This window comes from Cannabis sativa, chromosome 2, assembly GCF_029168945.1.
Source record: "Cannabis sativa cultivar Pink pepper isolate KNU-18-1 chromosome 2, ASM2916894v1, whole genome shotgun sequence".
NCBI lineage: Eukaryota > Viridiplantae > Streptophyta > Magnoliopsida > Rosales > Cannabaceae > Cannabis > Cannabis sativa.
In genome coordinates, this window is record NC_083602.1 from 77,081,761 (window position 1) to 77,104,466 (window position 22,706).

At 35.3% G+C, this 22,706-nt stretch overlaps 1 protein-coding gene across 1 annotated transcript; it reads left to right on the forward strand.

Moving 5' to 3' along the window:
• The first annotated feature begins 6,351 nt into the window (after positions 1-6,351).
• LOC115721076 (kinesin-like protein KIN-14B) lies at positions 6,352-21,301 on the forward strand. Its single transcript, XM_030650321.2, has 23 exons — positions 6,352-6,906; positions 7,217-7,340; positions 7,994-8,080; positions 8,255-8,425; positions 10,348-10,454; positions 10,865-10,996; positions 11,090-11,268; positions 12,041-12,202; positions 12,774-12,865; positions 13,043-13,194; positions 13,551-13,724; positions 14,331-14,477; positions 14,721-14,891; positions 15,773-15,844; positions 16,023-16,078; positions 16,180-16,390; positions 18,027-18,218; positions 18,326-18,517; positions 18,791-19,141; positions 19,490-19,588; positions 19,861-20,001; positions 20,100-20,258; positions 20,529-21,301. Exons 1-23 carry the CDS (start codon positions 6,661-6,663, stop codon positions 20,982-20,984), a joined length of 3,873 nt encoding a protein of 1,290 aa, XP_030506181.2. The 5' UTR covers positions 6,352-6,660; the 3' UTR covers positions 20,985-21,301.
• The last annotated feature ends 1,405 nt before the right edge of the window (positions 21,302-22,706 follow it).

The window sequence follows — 22,706 nt, forward strand, 5'->3', positions numbered from 1 at the left end:
ATCCAAATCAACACAGAAACATGCAATCATCGTTTTAATTCATATTACATGAAAGTAAATCATTACCATGGCTCTGGTGCCAGTTGTTGGAAATTATTTTACCAGGATCTAGATTTACTAACAAGTATGTTGAATTAACAACCTAATATGAATTCTAAAACAATGAAAATAAACACATATAAAGTTAGAAAACCTTACAGTGGGTGCAGCGGAATAATATGACTCTTTCCGTTCAGATCTCTAGCCCTGATTCCTTTCTGTAGCAGAGCATCACCAAGATCTGAACCTGGATCTTCTTTTCTCCTTCTTTGATGCAGAAATTTCATAGTCTTACATACTATGATTGAGATACCACTTGATGTGTGTGGGCACTACTCATCTCACAAGGATTTCGAAATTTTCTCTCTTTTTCTCTCTTGAATTTCGTGGCTTATGGCTTCATACAAGAGAAGAGAACAAGGTTGCTTTATATAAGGAAAAGGGAGAGCACAACTTTCCAAATAAACAGTTTCCTCTTTTACTGTGTAATTGATTAACTGCCTTATTTAGTGTGATCCACCACTTTCCTATTATAGCTAGGCTTTGATTAGCAATTACATGGAAATTAAAATTGAAAATAATAATTGGGAAACAAGCAAAGAGGTGCCGGCCATAGGGTGATATGGGCCTCACTTGGATTTTGCAGTTTCCTCAATTTTATTTCAATTTCTCCAAAAATGCCATTTTTCCAATTCTAATCATTTAAATGCCAAAACTAATTATTTAATAACTAAAATAGATTATTAAATAATATTGTCATTTAAAATAATTATTAATTAGACATACAAAGTCTCTTAATCAATAATTAAACCTAGAAACCCTTTTCTTTACGATTTCATCCTTAAACTGTGAGAATTCATAAAGTAGACATAGTCTAACTCTTAGAATTATAATTGATTAATTAAAATCAATTAGCTGAGTCTTACAAGGAGTATGGTCTCAACTAGTATGGGGACCATGGGTCTATATAACCGAGCTTCCAATAAGTCGAACCGAATTTACCAAGTAAATTCCCTAACTTATTAATTCCTCATTAAATCCACACTTAGAACTTGGAATTGCACTCTCAGTCATATAGAAACGCTCTATATGTTCCACGATATAGACACGTCATTAGTTATCCATTGTTATAACCCTAATGTGATCAATGATCCTCTATATAGATGATTTACACTGTACAGGGATTAAATTACCGTAACACCCTACAATGTATTTTATCCTTAAAAAACTTAACCCTGTATAAATGATATTTCACCTAAGTGAAATGAGATCTCCACCATTTATCTTCGTTTGGTTAAGCTCGAAGGAAATCATCCTTTAATTCTATTTGCCAAATAGAAGCTATAGATTCCATATTTATGTTAGCGCTCCCACTCAATTGCATTACCGTGTTCCCAAAATGTACGTATCACCCTGATACAAAACTAGGCTTAACTAACAAATCAAAGAACACGAGTAACACTCTTGAAATTGAGCCTAACCATATCAGGATTGAGATCATTTGATCTAGGATCAACAGGTGATATTGAATTGAATAGATATTACGGTAAGTTTTATCATATCTAATCAAAATTCAATATCGGTCCCTTCCGATGTATACTCCATACATCCGATACTGGTAAACTTTGCCAATGTCCTGGAAAGGACATAACACTTTTCCAAGGTGTAAGAATACCTATCGCTGATTATACCATGTCAGTCTAAATCCAGTGTTCTGACAAATCAGGGAATAAACTTTTGAACATATAATAAAGATTATATTCCACTGTGCTGACAACACTATAATCTTTAACCAACTCATATGTTCTGGACTTAAAAAGAATTCATACATTATATACCTATAATCATGAAATAAATCATGTGAACCATGCAACATAAAATGTTATTTCTGATCTTTATTAATAAGTAAATCTGATTATATGAAATGAGTTTTATTTAGGGCATAAAATCCAACACGTCCAATACCAGAAATTGTGCCATTATAGTTATGCTCGTCGGAGCTTGTCCAACAGTGAGTGGTAGGCGAATTTGCCTTAAAGCTGCAACTCCTTGGCCGGAGAAACCATATACAGGCAGGAGACAAGGGTTAGATCTTTGAGCTCGAACCCCATCTTTTCATAGGCGGTCTTGAATAAGATGTTGGAGGAGGCTCCATTATCAATCATAATTCTGGCCACCATCTTGTTGGCTATCTGGACCTCCACTACCAACGGGTCATTGTGCGAAAATCTGATTTTGACAGCATCTTCATCGTTGAATGTTATGGTGGGCTCTCCTGCTCGTGGGATTTTTGGCTTCGTCTCTTCTACGGCTAGGATCACTTTTTGTTGCTCGTGCTGTACTGTTTGGGCATACCTCTCCCAAGCTTTGCCTGAATCTTCAGCTATGTGCGGGCCTCCAATGATGACTTGTACATGTCCATCTACCGGTGAAGGTAGCAAGTCTTGGTTGTTATCACCCTACTGATTCTGATCGGTCTTGACATACTTCTGTATATGCGGGTTATTCTTCCTTATCAGGAATTCAATTTTCCGCTTCAAATTGTTGCATTCATTGGTGTCGTGGCCGTAGTCTCCATGAAATTGACAAAACTTGGTCATGTCTCTCTTGCTGACATCTTTTTTCATGGGCGCAGGCTTCTTGTACGGGGCTAGTGACTGTGTGGCCATGTAAACACTTTCTATGTCCTCCGTCAAGATGGTAAATGCAGTATACTTGGTAGGATTCTCCCGGGGAGCTTGTTCGGTTTTGCCGGTGAACTTTCCCTTTTTTTTCCATTCCCTTGCCTATTATTGTTGCTGGAACGTTTACCATTCGAGCTTAAATTGCTTCGGTTAATGGGGGAGCTGGACGGACGTCCCAGTGGAAGGAGCTTTTGACTTGCTAGGTTTTTGTTCGCCTTCTGCTCGCTGAATGGCCTCTTCGAGTTTGATAAAATCTTCAGCAAGGTCAAGAAAATCACTCATCGAGTCTACCAGATCGTTCTTCCTTATTCCCTTCCAAATCTCACCAAGGACTTCAATGACCCCCAGTATCGCGGACAACTTTCTGTCTTCGGTTACTCGTGAAACCTTAGTCGCCTCCGTCATGAATCTGTTGATGTAGGCTCGAAGAGGCTCGCTTGGTCTTTGCTTGACTTCTACCAGGTCTCCTAGGTGCAACGGAAGTTGGCGAGAGGAAGAAAATTGTGCATGGAATTTCGAAGAGAAAGCTTTTCATGAGTTGAACTTTCCAGGTGCCAGCTTGAAATACTATTGCTGGGCGGCTTCCGAGAGGGTGGCAGGAAAAATCCTGCAACATACATCTCCTCGTACTCCTTACAGATCCATTTGCATCTCAAAATACTTAAGGTGTGATAGCGGATCTTCCTTACCAGTATACTCTTCCAAGTTGGCATCTTCAACTTGTGGGGCAATTCTAGGATATTGATCTTGGGGGAGAAAGGGGTTCCACGTGCTCGATCCAACTCGAGATCGTTGTTCCTTTGACCGGCCATGCCTTGGAACATACTCTTTAGTTCATCTAGCTGTGCCTGCACGGCTGGACTAACCTGTTCGGCATTTTGGCCGATTTGAGTCACATCAACATCTTTCTGAGCGGGATTTTGAACACGGGTCCCGGGTTGTACGATCGACATGTCAAGCTGATCGTCTACTCCTCTCCTCATGTTTAGATCGTTTCTGAGATCATGGGTCATCCCCAACCTCTCAAATACAAAAATGCCTGGTTGTCTCAGTGATTGGTTGGTTTGGCTTATGTGCTGACTGGTACCGTTAGCCTGGTTGGAATTGTTAGGTATGACTTCTCCCGATGAATTACTAGACAAGGTCTGCCCACCTACCACTTGGCCCACAGGTGGAACCTGTAAATGGGGATTTGGTGGTTGACCATTTATAGTCTGAGAGGTATTCATTGCTGGATCTTCGTCTATTTCACCCAAGGGGATGACATTCGCGGGTTACTGCCCGACAGTCTGATAGGCTTTTCGTATCAACACACTGGCTTGCCGACTACGATTGTCAATGACTGCTTGCTGAGCCCTTAACGCTTCCATCTCTTTGTCTCTCCATTCGACAAACATGCACCTCTGCTCCTCAAACACGAGGTTCACCGCAGCGCGGAGTTCATTCTGATCATGATGCAAGGTGTTGGTATGACCCTGCATGAGCCCAAGAGTAGCACAGAGGTTTTGGATCTCAGTGTCATCTCTAATGGTCGTTTGAACATTGGTGGCGGGCAGAACGACTGTGCTATGAATGCCCTGGTCGGCTGCTGAATTGGTATTCCCAGTCTCTTGCACACCAGGCGCAATCTCATCCACAGGAGTCCTCACACCGTGACCCGTAGTTGATGGCTGTCCAGGATTTACTACCGGTGGAACCCTTGTGTTTCCTAGATTTTGCAGTGTAGGATCCACCACTTGTGGATTTGCTGGATCCACCACGCCCCTACGAGTCTGTACCACCATCGTACTTGTGATTAAGTTTGCAATAAAGAGCGATCCTTGAGTTCAGCTCTCAATGAAAGCACCAAAATATTGGCCTCGCTTTTAGCCAACGACATTGAGTGTAGTTTTTGTAAGCGACAAGTAGTTTAATACGATTGAAATATAGTAAAGTAAATAAAGACACAAGAATTTTATAGAGGTTCAGTCCCGAGCAGTTCGGTAATAGCCTAATCCTCGTTATTTGTATTGACTTAAGAACAAGGAGAATAGTTCCTTTTCTTAGAGCTCTTACAAGAGTATCTCTGAATATGAATTCTTAGACAAAATCTTTTGACCCTTTGCCTAGTGAACATGAGTCACTATTTATAGGGCTATGAGCTTGAGAGGGAAGTATTTCCCTTCTGGTTACAATTGTTATAAACAGAAAGATTGCATAATAAATACAGAATACACCAATCGTGGGATTTGGACAACTTGCCATATCTCTGTAATCTGATCCCAAAGTTATAGGGATTTCCTTGATGACTCACGATGCGAAAGCTGAATTCGCTTAGTGTTGGCGTTCTGTGCGGATTGCCCACTGCTCGGTCTGGAAGACTTCGTCCGAGCGAATGTACGAAGTGTCCTGTTCGGCTTGTGTCTTGCCAGATATTTGGAGTTGATTCCACGTGTCGCCATCGAGTAATGCCACGTCAGAGTGCAAAAATTGGGATAACAATTATATTTGGGGTTGTCTCGACAGAAGCTTGGTTCTAGTAATCTCAATTGCGAGCTAGGGACATTTTTACTTATAAGGTCGACGATGCATGTCTTGTGTCGATCGCGATTCTTATTTAAAGAGTTCTTCGAAGCTCATTTGAATGTTAGCTTCTGACTTGCCAGGGTCGTAAGCCTCGCTAACGCTAACATGATGAATTTATAAAAAATCTTCCCATAGCAAGACAGGCACCTCGCTTACTTGGTCTCGATCCGATCCGACTATAACACTTAGTTTGCACATCAAGGGCTTTCGCAATTTATATAGGTCGCTTTCGTCTGTGTACTGTCCTTGATGCCTCGCTATTCGCATTAAGCAACATATGGTTTCTCGCTAATATACTAAGCACCAGTTTGTATATTGATTCCTTGCCTAAGACTTTACAGTCTGCAAGTTACAAATATACTCTGATACTTACGTAATTAATGAGTTATTCCATATAAAGCGATTGCATCGATCTATATTTTCCTTATCGTGACACGTGTCCTCCACTGAGATGACAGCCGAATTTTGGGTATAACACTTTTATTTTTTTAATTTTTAATCACAAAATTAAAAGTAAAATTTGTGTTTTTAATTTTTTTTGTTTTAAAAAATAAAAATGTATTTACTCTTGTTTTTAATTTTAAAAATAGAAAATAAAAGTGTGTTATATAACTTTTATTTTTATTTTTATTTTTTTATTTTATTTAAGTCGGGAGTCCAAGTCTGAAGCCGGGGTGTGGTCCAAGTTCGGGACTGTGGTCAGGGCCGGAGTCCGGGTCCCAAGGTCGAGGTTGGAGTCAGAGTCTAAAATATTAATTAAAGAAAACTGTTTAAAAAAATTTTGAAAGAATTTTTTTTATTATTTTAAATTTTTTTAAAATTTTAGTTCTCAATTAAAAAATTGACAAAGTGAAAACAATTTAATAAAACATATTTTTGAAAATATTTTCACTTAAAAAACTAATTAAAAATGTCACCAAATGGACTTTTAATATATTTTAAAAATATTTTCACATGTCACGCGCAGGGTCACGTGCTCCCCTTATCTGAAAAGCATAAACCAAAACGACAGAGGCTTGAGAGCGAAACGTGAAGCAATGAGCAGCGCAGAATTATTTGTGACTCAAAAAGCCGAAAAGTGTCCTTCCATTAGATCACATTTACAGCTCTAAGTTGCTTCAAAACGACGTCGTTTTGATTCTCATCCAATGCTCTCCCTCACACCATTTATTCTGAGGTGGTAAAGTTGGATTAAATAATTAAACAAAATTGTTTTTATTTTTTATTTTTGAAATTAAAAGAAGAAAATAAAAGGTCAGAAAAATCAGACCCAGTTATAGATGATCTCTAATCTATCATGTTATGTGGAAGAAGAGTTTGGATTGGAATTTTTGAATCCACAGAGTGTTAGGGTTTTTTTTTGGGTTCGATAATGGCGAACAACAGGTGGAACTGGGAAGTGACTGGGTTCGAGCCAAGGAAGACTACGACGACGACGTCATCCTTGTCGGCAACGTCCTCGCCGAAGTCGACGTCTACGGACTTTGATGATTACAAGCATGGTGCGCCACTAGTCCGGAGATACTCGATCTCTACGGGCTCGGTGTTGCCGCTGCATTCGGAGCTGTCTAAGCACACCATTGCCTCTAAACTTCAGAAACTTAAGGATAACATTAATGTAATTGGATTTGAGCTCTGGCTAACAGCATTAACGTTTTTGTGTTTTGGGTTTTGAATTTTCATTTTTTAGCTGGTTACGAGGTGAGGTGAGTGGTAGTATTGGTTTGGTTGTGTTTGATTGTTGGCATTGTACTTTCAAACTGAATAGGAAATGAGTTTATGGTAATTTGAGTTCAGCAGTTGGAAGTTTACTAGTTTTTTGTTTTTTCCCTTCTTCTTCTCATGAGGTTGGTTTTAGGGGATTTGGTTGACGTGGTTTGTTTGGTTGATGTATTTTATAACTTCTTTTTCATTTAAATTTTGGGCAGCTAGCAAGAGAGGATTACTTGGAGTTGAGACAAGAAGCAAGTGAATTGCAGGAGTACTCAAATGCCAAACTCGATCGAGTTAAACGATATCTAGGTGTTCTTGGTGATAAATCCCGAAAACTAGGTCAGCAAGTCCTGTCTATGTTTATTTGTAATTTTGTATGGTTGAGATAGTAGCTCAATTTTTGGTGTTGCTTTCTGTATCGTGTAAACTTGGGTGGCGTTTGGTTTGGTTGGAGGTAATGTAATGGGATGGAATAGAATGGAGTGGAAATAAAACAATTTTTATTCTATTTCTTTGTTTGGTTGCATTTTAAAGTATTGAAATCTCATTTCAATGGAATGACCTTTCTACTATTTTGGTAGAATGAATATTTCATTTTTAAATGGAAGGAAAGACCATTCCAATGTAACATGAGAAAAAATTTAATGATTTTTTTTATCAATTTTTCATGCATTTTAAATTTTATTTCATTCCTATTCATATTTCAATTCTCATTCTTATTTTTATGTTTTCATTCCTCCTAACCAAACGCCACCGTAAGGTCTTCAAGCCTTTTCTTTTTGTCATTGTTCAGTTTTTCGGTATGCTTCAGAATGAGTAAGATGGTCTTTTTTGCAACAATAATACTTATTTTTGTTGGTTGCATTGTGGAATAGTTTAGAGGTATTTGACACCAAGTTTGTTTTAACCATTTTTAGTGTTTTATGTTTATAGTATGCTTTGATTTCTTGGTGGATCATAAAGTTTATCTATATATATGATTATGATATCAGATCAATTTGCCCTTGAAACTGAGGCGAGAATATCTCCACTGATCAATGAGAAGAGAAGATTGTTTAATGACTTATTGACAGCCAAAGGTACTGAACTTATGTGGGTTTTCCCTTGTTGACTTCTCTATATTTTGCATCAAAAACACACACAGAAGTCCTGCCACTTACATTATATTTCGAACTTCATCATGCATTTCCTCTCTTTTCGCTAAAGATAGTTCTTATAGTACTCATTTTTAAGTAGCCTACTGCTAACTTCAGGAAACATCAAGATAGCTTGTCGCACGAGACCATTATTTGAGGATGAAGGCCCCTCAGTTGCTGAATATCCTGATGACTTTACCATTCGTGTTATGACTGGTGATGATTCCTTTTCCAACCCCAAGAAGGATTTTGAATTTGATAGAGTATATGGACCTCATGTCGGGCAAGGTGAGCTGCAGATATGTCTAGTGCTTGTGTGTTTATGTGGGTTTGTGTGCTAACGTTTGTTTTTGTTGCTGTTATTAATATTTGTAAAATATGGTGATTGCATTGTGTATTGTATTCCATAGAATAATATATATTTATATACAAAGCTAGGAGACTGAATAGGAAACTACTAAATACAATTTACCCTAATTTTTACAGCTAATATTCTAACACTCTTCCTTAAGTTGAAGCATAGATGTTAATCATGCCCAACTTATTACAAAGATAATCAACCCGCGTCCCATTCAAAGCATTTGTAAAAATATCTCCTAATTGTTATTCGATCTTCACATATCCTGTGGAGATCAGGTCTTGTTGAATTTTCTCACGAATAAGATGACAATCAATCTCAATGTGCGTAGTTCGTTCGTAGAACACGAGATTTGAGGCTATATGAAAAGCAGCTTGATTATCACACCACAATTTTGCTAGAATAGAAGTCTTAAACCCGAATTCAGTTAAAAGCTGATAAATCCATATACACAGATTGTGCTATAGCTCTATATTCTGATTCAACACTGGATCTAGACACAACATTTTGTTTCTTACTCTTCTTAGAGATCAGATCAATCTGGGTATGTCCATGATCTTGTAAACTATACATCGTCCTCGTGCTCCTTTCAAGTAACATAAAATTTGCTCTAATGGTGTCCAATGATGAATTGTTAGAGAAGACATAAACTGAGTAACGACACTAACTGGGAATGCAATATTTGGACGGGTTACAGTTTGATAATTCAACTATCCAACCAATCTTAGATATTTCTCAAGAGCTTCAAATGGTTCCCCATCACGTGTAAGATGCACAGCTGGATTCATTGGAGCATTACAAGGTTTTGCTCTCAATTTTCCTGTCTCAGTTAACAAATTAAGTACATACTTCCTTTGAGGTAGAAAAATATCTTGTTTACTCCAAGTAACTTCAATACCCAAGAAATACTTAAGTACCCCTAAATCCTTCGTGTGAAACTGGGTATGAATGAAAGACTTAAGGGATGAGATGCCCTTAGTGTCATTTCCAGTAATAACGATGTCATCAACATACGCCACTAACAAAATGATACCAGCTGTTGATTTTTTAAAAAACACAGAATGATCTGACTTACTTTTCAACAAAGCAAATTTCTCAACAACTAGATTAAATTTACCAAACCAAACATGAGGACTTTGTTTCAAATTTCAATCCATATAAAGATTTGCGAAGACGACAAACTCGCCCTAACTCCCCCTGAGCAACGAACCTAGGAGGTTGCTCCATATACATTTCTTCCTTAAGATCTCCATGAAGAAAATCATTTTCAATATCAAGCTGATGCAAAGGCCAATGATGAGTAGCTGCCATGGAAATGAACAGTCGAACAGATGTGAGTTTAACAATAGGAGAAAAAGTATCACAATAGTCCACTCGATAGGTTTGAGCATAACCCTTTAAATGAGCAATTGTTTCATCTTAATTGAATTTAACTGTAAACACCTATTTGCACCCTATGATCCGTTTTTCTGAAGGTAAATTAACCAAAACCCAAGTATCATTTGCAACAAGAACAAGAGATCCCTCTAAATATGTTTTCGAAAAAGAACCCCAATTGAAAAAACCCAAATTTGTGATAAACCCTAATTTCAAATTTCAAATTCTCAATCCCACAATCAGCTCTGGTACCATGTAAAATATGGTGATTGAATTGTGTATTCTATTCCATAGAATAACTATATTTATACACAAAGCTAGGAGACTATATAAGAATCTACTAAATACAATTTCTCCTAATTTTTACTGCTAATATTCTAACATTATTATTATTATTATTTCCTTTTCTCCTCTTATGAATTACTACTTTTCTATTTACTCTGATATTGTGCTTGTGTTATTCACATATTTGCAGCCGAGCTCTTCAGTGATGTTCAGCCATTGGTACAATCAGCTTTGGATGGATATAACATTTCAATATTTGCTTATGGACAAACATACTCAGGAAAGACGCATACTATTGTAAATTACCCCACTCTTTCAATTGATCCCTTTTGACCTATCTGTTTTTGTGTTTAATACATTTATGCAAATACAAAGTCGATGCAAGCAGATGCTATGCTAGAATAAGTGATTTTTGAAGATGCTTTGTAATTTTCTTCATTATTGTTTTGAGGATATTTCATTCTTGGCGCTTAAATTGATTGAAATGTGTTTCAAGTATGTAATTGGTTCATTGATTTTTCTTTTACTGCTATTACTCTTAATGTGTTCTCTTATATACAGTTCTAATTATATGTTATATTCTTGTGTCTCAAGCATGTTTGTAGGTTCATTGATATTTCTTTATAGCATGGATAATTCACCCGACCATGTTTCTCCACAAATGTAAATCTCATTGTATGTGATATATTCCTTCTAACAATTTTCAGGAAGGATCTAGTCATGACCGTGGTTTATATGCTCGTTGCTTTGAGGAGCTGTTTGATTTAGCCAACTCTGATTCAACTTCTACTTCTAGATTTAAATTCTCGGTTACAGTTGCTGAGCTCTACAACGAACAGGTCCTTTTATTCATAATTTTTATTCAATTTTTAATGAATTTTTGAGCATGGAATCATCACAAATTGTTGCTAAATTTTTTAATGTTGTAGTAGATGAGGGATCTGCTCTCAGAGTTGGGAGGTGCCTTACCAAAGGTGCGATTGGGATCTCCTGAATCTTTTGTAGAACTTGTGCAAGAAACAGTTGATAATCCATTGGACTTCTCTAGAGTCCTAAAAACTGCATTTCAGAACCGAGGGAATGATGTAGCAAAGTTCACCGTATCTCATTTGTAAGACCAACATTATGTGCCTCAAATTATATCTTAAGTGATCATTATTATTTTTGTATTTTTCATACTAAAGTTCTTTTAAGTGGTTTCTTTTTATTTTTTATTTGGGCTTTTTGATTGCACAAATACTTGAGGCAATTTGAATTCCAATACTGTGGTTAGCTCGTGAAAGATTGATCTCTATGACTGTAGGTGGAGCAATAGTACATATCATGAATTATATCGTTTCGTTACTTCTTTGTAATTTCTTAAAAGTGGCTTCTAGTCTTTTATATATATATATATATATATTTATATGAATGTACGCAACTGATTTAAAAAACATTTATTGCTAAGCTAGCACCTCACATGTTCTGCTTTTGTGGTATAATAACCATGAAACCTATTCATTTCTTCTCCACCAAAATCTTGTACCATTCTAAGATATCTGCTGTCATAACACATTCTTAATATCTGTTGTTATAATGCATTCTCAATATCTGTTGTCATAATGCATTCTCAATATTGAACTCCTAAAAGAAATTTATTATGTTCATTAAGCTTTTATAAAATGGAACTTAAGAATGCGGTTTTGGGTAGCCCACCAATATAGAGAGGAAAAATAGGATACTAGCTGCATTTATGACAGTAATTCCAAGTATAAACTCATAAAAATGCTACAATAATTTTTTTAAGATTTGGTTCATTTTATTGTTAAAAAAAATTGATCCATGTTAGTTTCTGTGTTATTGTTGTTTTTGTTTTATTAAGTGTATTCTTTTTTTTTTGACAGGATTCTTACTGTGCACATATACTATAACAATTTAATCACTGGAGAAAACTCATATAGCAAGCTGTCTCTTGTTGACTTGGCTGGAAGTGAAGGTTCTATTGCAGAGGATGAAAGTGGTGAGCGAGTGACGGACTTGCTGCATGTCATGAAATCACTTTCAGCGTATGTTGCATTCGCTAAATCAGTTTTCTTTCATTATCCTATCATTTTATTGTCTTATTATTATTACTGGATTTTTTGTTTGCATGCTTGTTGGTTTGTGACTTAGTATATATTTTGTGAAAGTAGACACTTCGCTCAACCCTACACTACAATATTTGAGGAACTTGAACTCCAACTATGTAAGAGCAAGTCACACACGTTACCATTTTAGCCTCCTCTTGGTGTTATTATTACTAAAATCTTATGAATTACCTTTTTTTTTGACAACTGAATTGTTTTCTCTTTGCCCGATGTGGATTTATCATTATGGTTATTTTGATTTGTCAGCAGTTTCATGTAGTTAGAACTATTTGCAGTTTTGGCAAATATGACTATAACTAAGTTGAGTTATGACATTTGTGTATGCTGGATGGCATGAAGCTGTCCTTTCACTCATTTATTGATTTTGTTTGTGTGATGCATTCAATCATAATTTCATAAATAACATCTGTGCCCGCAATCTTACTTTTTCTCAATGCACTCTCGCTATCCATTCGTTCATTGACCTTACCACTTAACTTTTTTCTTGTAGATTGGGTGATGTTTTGGCTTCTTTGACTTCAAAAAAGGATGTTATTCCTTACGAGAATTCAATGCTAACTAAAGTGCTTGCAGACTCCCTAGGTATTCCACCAATCATAATGAGTTTTTCAAGATCAAGATGGAAATAACATATATATATAAATGAAATTTATTTTTCTGGAGAGTCAGTACATTTGATAAGTTATTCTAGTTTTCATTTTCTGTGAATTTTGAGGTAAACTATATCCGATGTGTCATTGTTCTATTTCTTTCCTATAGGCGGGACTTCAAAAACTTTGATGATGCTTAATGTCTGTCCAAATGCTTTGAATTTGAAGGAGACAATATCGTCACTTAATTTCGGTGCAAGAGCTCGAAATGCAGTCCTAAGCCTTGGAAATCGTGATACAATTAAGAAATGGAGAGATATAGTAAGTTTTTTTTGATCTCTTTTAACTTGAATTGTTTCTACTTTGTAGAAGAACTTGAAAGCAGGCATCCAACGAGTGCAATCTAGTTTTTGCTGGGGTGACTAGGTGGAATGGCCGGTGGCTTTTAAATGCTGTACTTTAGGGACAGTAATATGAACTTAGTTACGAAAACTGTAGCAGCACAGAGAAGAAAAGATGATGTGTTGAGAATAGAGATAGCTGTTTTATGTTTAATCCTAGAGCTGACATAAAATTATCCATTCTTTTGAAGTAATTAGGAATTACTTTCATTTGTATAGGTTAATTTTTTATTAATATCAACTGTTGATTGAAGACCCCTTAAATGGCTTTTGCAGGCAAATGATGCACGCAAAGAGTTATATGACAAGGAGAAGGAAATCCAAGACTTGAAGCAGGAAGTTTTGGGTCTTAAACATGCACTAAAGGATGCGAATGATCAATGTATTTTACTCTTTAATGAGGTTCAGAAGGCATGGAAAGTTTCTCAAACATTGCAGTCGGATTTAAAGGTTTGTGACTCTATGTATTACTTTTCTATTGACTTCTGTTACTACATATTTTCTCCTAATTTTTTTTTTACATTTTTAGTATCACTTGGTTGTTCTTTCCCGTAATAGTTGTGAAGCGATTAGTGTTAATTGTATAACTTGAAGAGAATGAGATTTTATTATTGTCCACAAAGATATCCTTTTCTGATTTTGTCATTCTTTTGGTGTGGTAATGTATTTTTAAGAACTCTGAATTGGTGAACATGTGCTCATTTTTTAGAGCTAACTGGATTTCATGAACAATAATTAAACGTTTTGTTCATTTGTCATGGAATCTCCTCAGGAATGTATTCCGTTCTATTTTCAATATATTCTCATGTACTCGAAAATTATTGAGATTTTGAACAATAATAATTTGGCTTTTAGCAAGTTTTCATGTAAACAGAGTTTACAAAATAATTTTGTTTGCCATTGGCATGCAATCCAAGCATTTTCCTAGTTTCTCACAGTATTGTAGTTCTGTTCTTACTTTGAGTGGTGTAACTGTGTATGATGATGAATGTTGTATTAATTTCTCCTTGATTAACTATGTAGCCCTATGACTCTTGTTATTGTTACTTGATGCAGTCAGAGAGTAATATGCTTGCAGATAAGCATAAAATCGAGAAAGAACAAAATGCTCAGCTACGAAATCAAGTTGCTCAACTTTTACAATTGGAGCAAGAGCAGAAATTGCAGATACAACATCGAGATTCAACTGTCCAGACATTACAGGTTGCTATTTGTCTATGTGTTGCAATGTGATTTAGCTATTGACCAAAATATTAACATAATTAAAATTACAAAAAGTGATGATTATTAATGGCATCCATATCTATTTTTTTCCAATGCAACTAAAATCAACAGGTAAGAATATGGGTATCTGATGGACATTTGGACAAGTAGTTGGTTTATGACTGTTATTTGACATAATTTCTGAAATCATTTCATTATTCTTAGTTTGAAAATTCTGTGTAGGCCAAAATTAAAAGCCTTGAATCCCATCTCAATGAAGCTCGATCTACATTCAGCCCTGAATCAGGGACTAGAGTTCCATCAATTTCTAAGGAAACTGGAGAGAGTGTGGATTCTTCTACAGTAACTAGGAAATTGGAAGAGGAACTCAAAAAACGTGATGCATTGATTGAGGCATGGGCTATTTTCGTATTCTTGTGCTATATCTCTATGTTGTACCTCATTGATGACTCTTTCTAAATAGTAAAATGTTCCTCCATAATTATGATCATTTGATTGATGGATATTTATAATTTTGCACACCTTGCCTTCTTAAACTGCATTTCTGCTCATAGCATCTTAAAAGAACAATATTTGGAGTACACCCAAGTGGCTCAAATGATCAGACATACAGTTTGTGGTTTGCTCCCACATAGTTTTAGGTTCGAATTTCTCCTGGGTATAGCCATTGCTATAGTTTCTTGTCTACAAGAAGTTCAAAAATATCACCCATTAATATTGTAGAATATTTCACAAAACTCTTATCGCTTAGTTTTTGACTTTTTGGATTAGCTGATGAGTTAGTACTTTTTGCCTTGTTTCTTTAGTACTTTAGTGGTTCTTATACCTTTCATGTTCTTTCGATGATTTACGTATTTCAAGTTCTTATTTTTGCAACTTTGACTTATATAGGATATTTATGAAATCTGATCATTGCCTAGTTTTTGCTATAGTTGTTTTAGTTTGATCAACATGGCTGTAAGTGGACTGGAAAAATATATCTAACTTGTACTACTAGTGTTAATTTATCTAGTACTTGCCTAGGGTTTTAATATAAATTATGATATGTATGAGATTTCACCTGTGGTGATTCAGACAGAGATTTCACATAAAAATCATTCACATTCTGAACTACTGGATGTCTAACATTTTTTCTTTTACCCTTTGACGTGCGTTTATGACATTTCTCTTACCTGAAAAATCTGAACCAATTTGCCAAAATGCTGTAATATCATATCAGTTCATGCACAGATCTTTGTTGAATGGATAACTAATTTGTTTCTCTCTCTCTCCAGAGATTGCATGAAGAAAATGAGAAATTGTTTGACAGATTGACGGAGAAAGCATCTCTGTCTGAATCACCACAGGTGAAATCTCTTCCCTGTTATCCTGTTGAAGAAATATATATATATATATATATATTATATTGATTTTACTTCAATTTTTGTTTTGCTTACATTAATATTTGGTAGTACTTTTGAGCCACTGGTTTATTTGGTTTGCACAAGTCATTCAGATTCCTGACTTCACTTTCATTTATTTTAGCTGTCAACCCCATTCTCCAAAGGACTGGTAAATGTGCAGCCTCAGGACCCTGGAAGGTACTGATTTAATATTGGTTTAATTTATTTTTGCCCTTTTTATTTTGTTCCAAATTTTAACTTGGCTATTCAACTGAGCTACTGTTTTCCAAATTATACAGAAATGATAATAAAAGTCGTTCAATTGATACTGCTACATCCCCATTAACTGGTGAGAAAACTGATGGTACAGTTGCTTTGGTTAAAGTGGATCCTGAGAGAAAAACCACCCCAGCAGGAGAATATCTTACTGCTGCTTTGAATGAGTTTGATCCTGATCAATATGACAGCCTTGCTGCTATTTCAGATGGTGCCAATAAGTTGTTAATGCTGGTATGTTTTGTCAGGATCATTAACTTTTGATCGGGCTACCTAGGTTTTTAATGTGTTGATTTTGCATGCATTCCAGTCTCTCCTGGGTACTCAGCAGTTGCTATAGCTTATGTATTTAAAAAATGTTAAGAGTTAAGCTCAGAGCACAATTTTTTTATAGCTAGACGCCTAGTCTAATCCTATATATTTGGGGAACAAGAAATTTTTGCAATTGCTATGTAGGAACTCAAGAGGGACTCCAGTATTAAATCTTATTTGAATACACCATAGGCCTGACTAGAAGCAAATTTCACAAAAAGAAATGCATTTCTATAAATGTGGAAACTTAGAAGGGTGTTCCCGCAATGAATTTTATGTGAAAAGGTTTCATGAAATTGTTAAATTGGTTTCATTGTGATGATTAACGAAGAGCTGTCAAGCTTGAAGGGGTGATCAATGATATGGATCGGGTAAAGCTGGAATGAGTCTATTGAGTGGTTCCATTTTATCATTTTGACTTTGATGATGATGTTGTTGGTTTATAAGCTTTTTTCTTGAAAATTTTACGACAAAATTTACAAAAATAAATCAACACGGTAAAAAACTTCATTTTCTCGTTGAACTTTTTAATTTACAAAAATACCTCGTCAGTAAAAATATTAACTGTTTTTTTTGGTTATTTTATAGTTTTTTTATAGTTGTATTATAGTTGTTATGAGGTTATTTTTCTGGTTGTTTTATAGTTTATATATAATTGATTTATATTTTTCATGAGATTGATTTCTTGTTATTTTTACTTTTTGCTGAGCAAAGTTGTATGTTTGTAATTTTAAAATTTACAAGTGTATTTTTGTAATTAAAAATTTTATGCCGTAAAATTGTAAATAAAACTTAAAAGGAGAGTATTTTTGAAAATTCCTTTTTTTTTTCTTTTTCATTAGTTGGGTCTCTAGAAAAAGGAAAACCTTACATGAGAGTAATTTGTGCTATTATTTATGTGGTCAACCTATACTTTTGCTAATTAAGCTGATAATATTTGGGAACATTATCTTTTTCATTTGTAAAATCTGAATATCTAGAGTGGTTATTGTTTTTTTTTTTAAAAAAAAAAAATTGGTTTCATACTGTATATTGACGAAGAACTGTTGGATTTAATGATATGAATTGTCTTGATCTTATTATCTGCATAATGAGTTTTTTTTAAATGCACAATTCTATTTGTGTACATGTATTTAAGTCATGTTCTGGTTGTGACATTGATTCATTTGTACTTGTGTGCACTTAACTATAAAAATATAAAAAGTATTATTAACAGGGTGCATGATTTTTTTTTTTTTGTTTCAATTATACTAGAGCCTAGATTGCTTCTGATTACATGCTGTGAATAATGATTCTGTATTTTGATATGATGATCGCTCTATCATCATATCAACAAGTTAGTTTCATGTTTCTGGGTTTCAAGTCCTGTATATGCTGTCACTTCGACCCCAATATATATCTTGAATCAAGTGTATGGTTACGTGGTTAAAAATTTGAAATTGTATATGCCTAGTAAATTATGATTCCCAATATTCATAATATCCCAAATCAAGTGTTTGCTTATCCACTTAAAGAATTAGAAGTTTTGTGATTAATTATCATTGAAAGAACATTGCAGGTTTTAGCTGCTGTGATCAAAGCAGGCGCTTCTAGGGAGCATGAAATACTTGCTGAAATTAGAGATGCTGTATTCTCTTTTATTCGTAAGATGGAACCAAAGAGGGTCATGGACACCATGCTTGTATCTCGTGTTAGAATTTTGTATATTAGATCGTTGCTTGCTAGATCACCAGAGTTGCAGTCCATCAAGGTGCTGAATATGAAATTGAGATTACACTTTTTACTGTTTCTTGTGCTGTCGTGATGATTTTCTCTCATTTGTGTTTTGCTAAGTTTTATTTTTATTTAATCTTGTAGGTATCTTCTGTTGATCGTTTTTTGGAAAAGGCTAACAGTGGACGTAGTAGAAGTTCGAGCCGTGGTAACAGCCCAGGAAGGTCTCCTGTTCGCTATGCTGATGAGCATATCCAAGGCTTTAAGGTCAATTTGAAGCCAGAAAGGAAGTCCAAGTTCTCCTCAGTTGTATCAAAGATAAGAGGGCTGGATCAGGTTGGCTGCTATTTATATGCATGTTGTGTGAATGTTGTTTATCTTTCTCGTGTTGTGTTGTGGGTGTAAACTATCCTTTCTCCTGCTTGTATTTTCATGGAGAACGTTGCCTATTCAATCAGTTCTATATGATTTTTTTTGGCAAATTTTTTCTTGATGTAAGATAATTATTTGGTAAACCTGAATGCTGGTGTTATTTTCTTGCTCTGCTTTTCTGGAAGAATGTCCCTAGTGGTTTTGATAGATGTTAGGCTAAAGATTGTCAATTTACAGGATACTTTGAAGCAACAGGTCACTGGTGGAAAGCTTAGGGAAATACTCGAGGAAGCCAAAAGTTTTGCAATTGGAAACAAGGCTCTTGCTGCTTTATTTGTTCATACTCCAGCAGGTGAGCTGCAACGCCAAATTAGAACCTGGCTTGCAGGGAATTTTGATTTTCTTTCTGTTACGGGAGATGATGCATCTGGGGGAACAACTGGTCAGTTGGAGCTTCTTTCAACTACAATAATGGATGGTTGGATGGCTGGACTTGGTGCTGCTGTGCCTCCTAGTACAGATGCTCTTGGCCAACTTTTATCTGAGTATGCGAAGCGAGTCTTTAGCTCTCAGCTACAGCACTTGAAGGTATTCTGAGTATGCAATCAATATTATTTTTAAAAAACACGCATAAGGGTCCTAACAATTATGAGCTTATTTAATAATAAGAGTAATAAGATGTGCATACAAAATATGTCCCAAACCATTACACACAGTGACATGACACTTTATTTCCAAACAGTGGCATCTTAAATAATTGTGATTAGTTGAAAGAGCAGTGCCACTTCACTGTAATGTTTTGGTGCATATTTTGGATGCATCTATCGTTGCTACTTAATAATAGTTTTCTTCTTTCGTTTTGCTCATCTGTGCGTTGTTGAAGATATATACTTTTCTTCGAAATGTCAGAATTTTTTGAAATTTCTCTTCACATAGGATATTGCTGGCACTCTGGCTACGGAAGAGGCTGAAGATGCACCACAGGTGGCAAAGCTGCGTTCTGCACTTGAATCTGTTGATCATAAAAGAAGAAAGGTAGCCAATTCCTAATATTGATAGCACCATTAAAATCAAGCAAATTGAATGTGGACTGTGTGAAATTTTTTATGGCCGATAGGCAAATAATTCATTTGTTTTGGAGTTCTTGAAGAAACATGTTTAATAGTATGTATTTACTGAGGTGTTGTGAGAGCTTGGTAGGGTGCTTTTAAACAAAAACTGATAGAGCGCACTCCAAATTCTCTATGCTCGCCAACGTTGCACTGTAAAGTCTAATGTGATATTTATTTTGTTTTTTTTTTAATCAGATTTTGCAACAAATGAGATATGATGCAGCATTACTAACATTAGAAGTGGGCAGTCCACCCATTCAAAATCCTTCTACTGCTGCTGAAGATGCACGATTAGCATCTCTAATATCACTTGATGGCATATTGAAGCAAGTCAAGGTTTTACCTCTGCATTTTTGTTTTATTTTTTGCTGTCAATATTCACTTCCCCAACTTACTTTCCATAAAGAAGCACCATTGAAAGTCTCTTCCAACAGGATACAGTGAGACAATCTTCTGTCAGCATCTTGAGTAAAAGTAAAAAGAAAGCAATGCTAGCATCCCTAGATGAACTTTCCGAGCGGATGCCGTCCCTTCTAAACATTGACCATCCATGTGCCCAGAGGCACATTGCTGATGCTCGCCAGATGATTGAAGTATGTGTTAGCACAAATACATTTATACATGTGCTATTTTTTTTTTTAATTCACATAATCCTTCTTGGGAAATTGGGTTTTTGGTGGTTAAATCTGAATTGTTAAGATAAAGGAACACTTCTCTTGCTCATCACATGTACAGTTTATTTTTAGTTGCTCATCACAGTTTTTGCTGGACGTACGTTTGTCTATCTTACGTTATTGTTCCTTTTTTTTTTTGGTGAGTCGTTATTGTTCTTCTATTGCTTTACACTATGCACAATGCTGCAGACAATTCCTGAAGAGGATGACCGCATTCAAGAACCATCACGTAGCCGCAGATCATCTAGAGATTTTGGTACTGGTACTGAAGTTGACGTGGCACAGTGGAATGTACTCCAGTTCAATACAGGCTCAGCAAACCCATTTATCATCAAGTGCGGAGCAAACTCAAATTCAGAACTGGTCATTAAAGCAGATGCCCGAGTTCAGGAACCCAAGGGTGGTGAGATTGTGAGGGTTGTTCCGAAACCGCCTGTTTTGGAAAACATGAGCTTGGAGGAGATGAAGCAAGTATTCTCTGAACTCCCAGAAGCTCTAAGCCTGCTTGCCTTGGCAAGGACTGGCGATGGAACCCGAGCTCGTTACTCTAGGCTATACAGAACACTGGCCATGAAAGTTCCATCCCTGAGGGATCTAGTCGGGGAGCTTGAAAAGGGTGGAGTACTAAAAGATACAAAGGCATGAAAAAAGAAACAAGAAAAAACATGCACTGGGTTTCATGGCAACCGGTCTTTTGATTTTGTATCGGCGATATCTCATGGCCAAGTTTCGTTGTGGGTTTTGTCAAAGTATTGTGCTGTTTGTAATCTAGGTTGTGTGTAATGTTATATTATATATCTATTCATACGCAATGGCACGTGTTCTAAATGCGGTTACTCTTTATGTACATTGTTTACACATTTTTTGGCATTGCTGAAGTGAAGCATCTTGTTGTAATTTATCCCGTAAATGGATGGTCATATCTGATTCGATTTGACCCAATCTGATTCGAATTTTGCTGATCTGACCTGTTATGCTCTGTTAGGTTATTTTTGGATTGGATCTCGCTCGATCTGAATATTTAGATATGACTTTTTTTTTCTAAAGATTTAAATCTTTGTATTAAAACTTGTGTATGACTATTTGATTTTTTTTTTATCAAGAAAAAAAGTTTCATTAATCAACAGGGCAAAATACAACAACTAGCAAAAGCTACCAAGCCACTCACGGCTCAAGAACACACACCGCCCCTTACAACCCAGCCAAGACAAAAAAATACCTATCTTGTAATCTCAATAGGTAGTCTCTCTCCTGCTTAGACAAGTTGTAATCTGTACTTAATAGAACTTTTTACATCATCAACTAAATCACAAACTGATTTAGAATAATTACTGAAAATACACCTGTTCTTGTTAAGCCAAATGTTATAGATTACAGCTGCTAAGATAGTGGTATTTAGCCGATGTATCCTAGCTTGACTATTTGATTTTTAAACCTAATAAAATAAACAATTTGTAAAGTTGATCTACTAGTTTTAAATATCAAACTATTTTTTTTTTAATATATATTTGAAGCCTAATTTAGAAGAGAGGGAAAAAAAAATAGGAATTTTTACATGGAGTACTGTTTTTTTTTTTTTGTTTTGTTTTTTTTTTTTAATTGTTACTATAATTTTATTTGAGACAGTCATATATTACAACTCTTCATTTTAATTATATAATTTTTACTATAATTTTATATACTGTCTTTTTTATAAGCAATATAGAAGTTGTTTTTCTCCCATTTTGCCATTTGTCTCCTTAGTATGATTTGTTATGTTTTTTTTTTTTTTTTTTTTTTTTTTTGTTTTAAATTAAAAAATTATTAAAGTTTTGATGTAATGTTAGTTGTCACATTTGTGTCAATTTTTTTTATTGCAATTAAATTAAGAGAGAAGAGTCATATATTATAACTCTTCATTTTAACTGTTATTGTTACACTTTTCTTTTTTATTTTTTCTTTAGTTTTAAAAACTTCAGCCACGTTTGTGTATAGTGTAGTTGGTTTTTTTGTTCAATTTTGTTGTAGTTCGTTTTGATCATTTTCTTTTTGAAAAAAAAAATCTATTTTCTCTTTTATTTATCCCTCCTAATTGATTTTTTTTCCTTTTTTTTTTCTATTAATTTTCATTTAATTTTCTTTTTTCATGGCTATAGCTCGATTTAAGTCTTCCTTGCTTGTAATTAAAAAAACTCTAAAAAAAAAACCTAAATCTACCTTACCCCGACGTCAATAGGGAAAAAGAATTTTCTCTCCTAGTCCTACTTCTCCCGTTCATTCCAAACGTAAGTTAGTGGTTGATTCTCCTTCTAAGAGGAATTCTAAACGACATCAATCTATGTTGGAAGATTATGATTCTGATTTTGACCTTGAAGATGAGTTTATTGA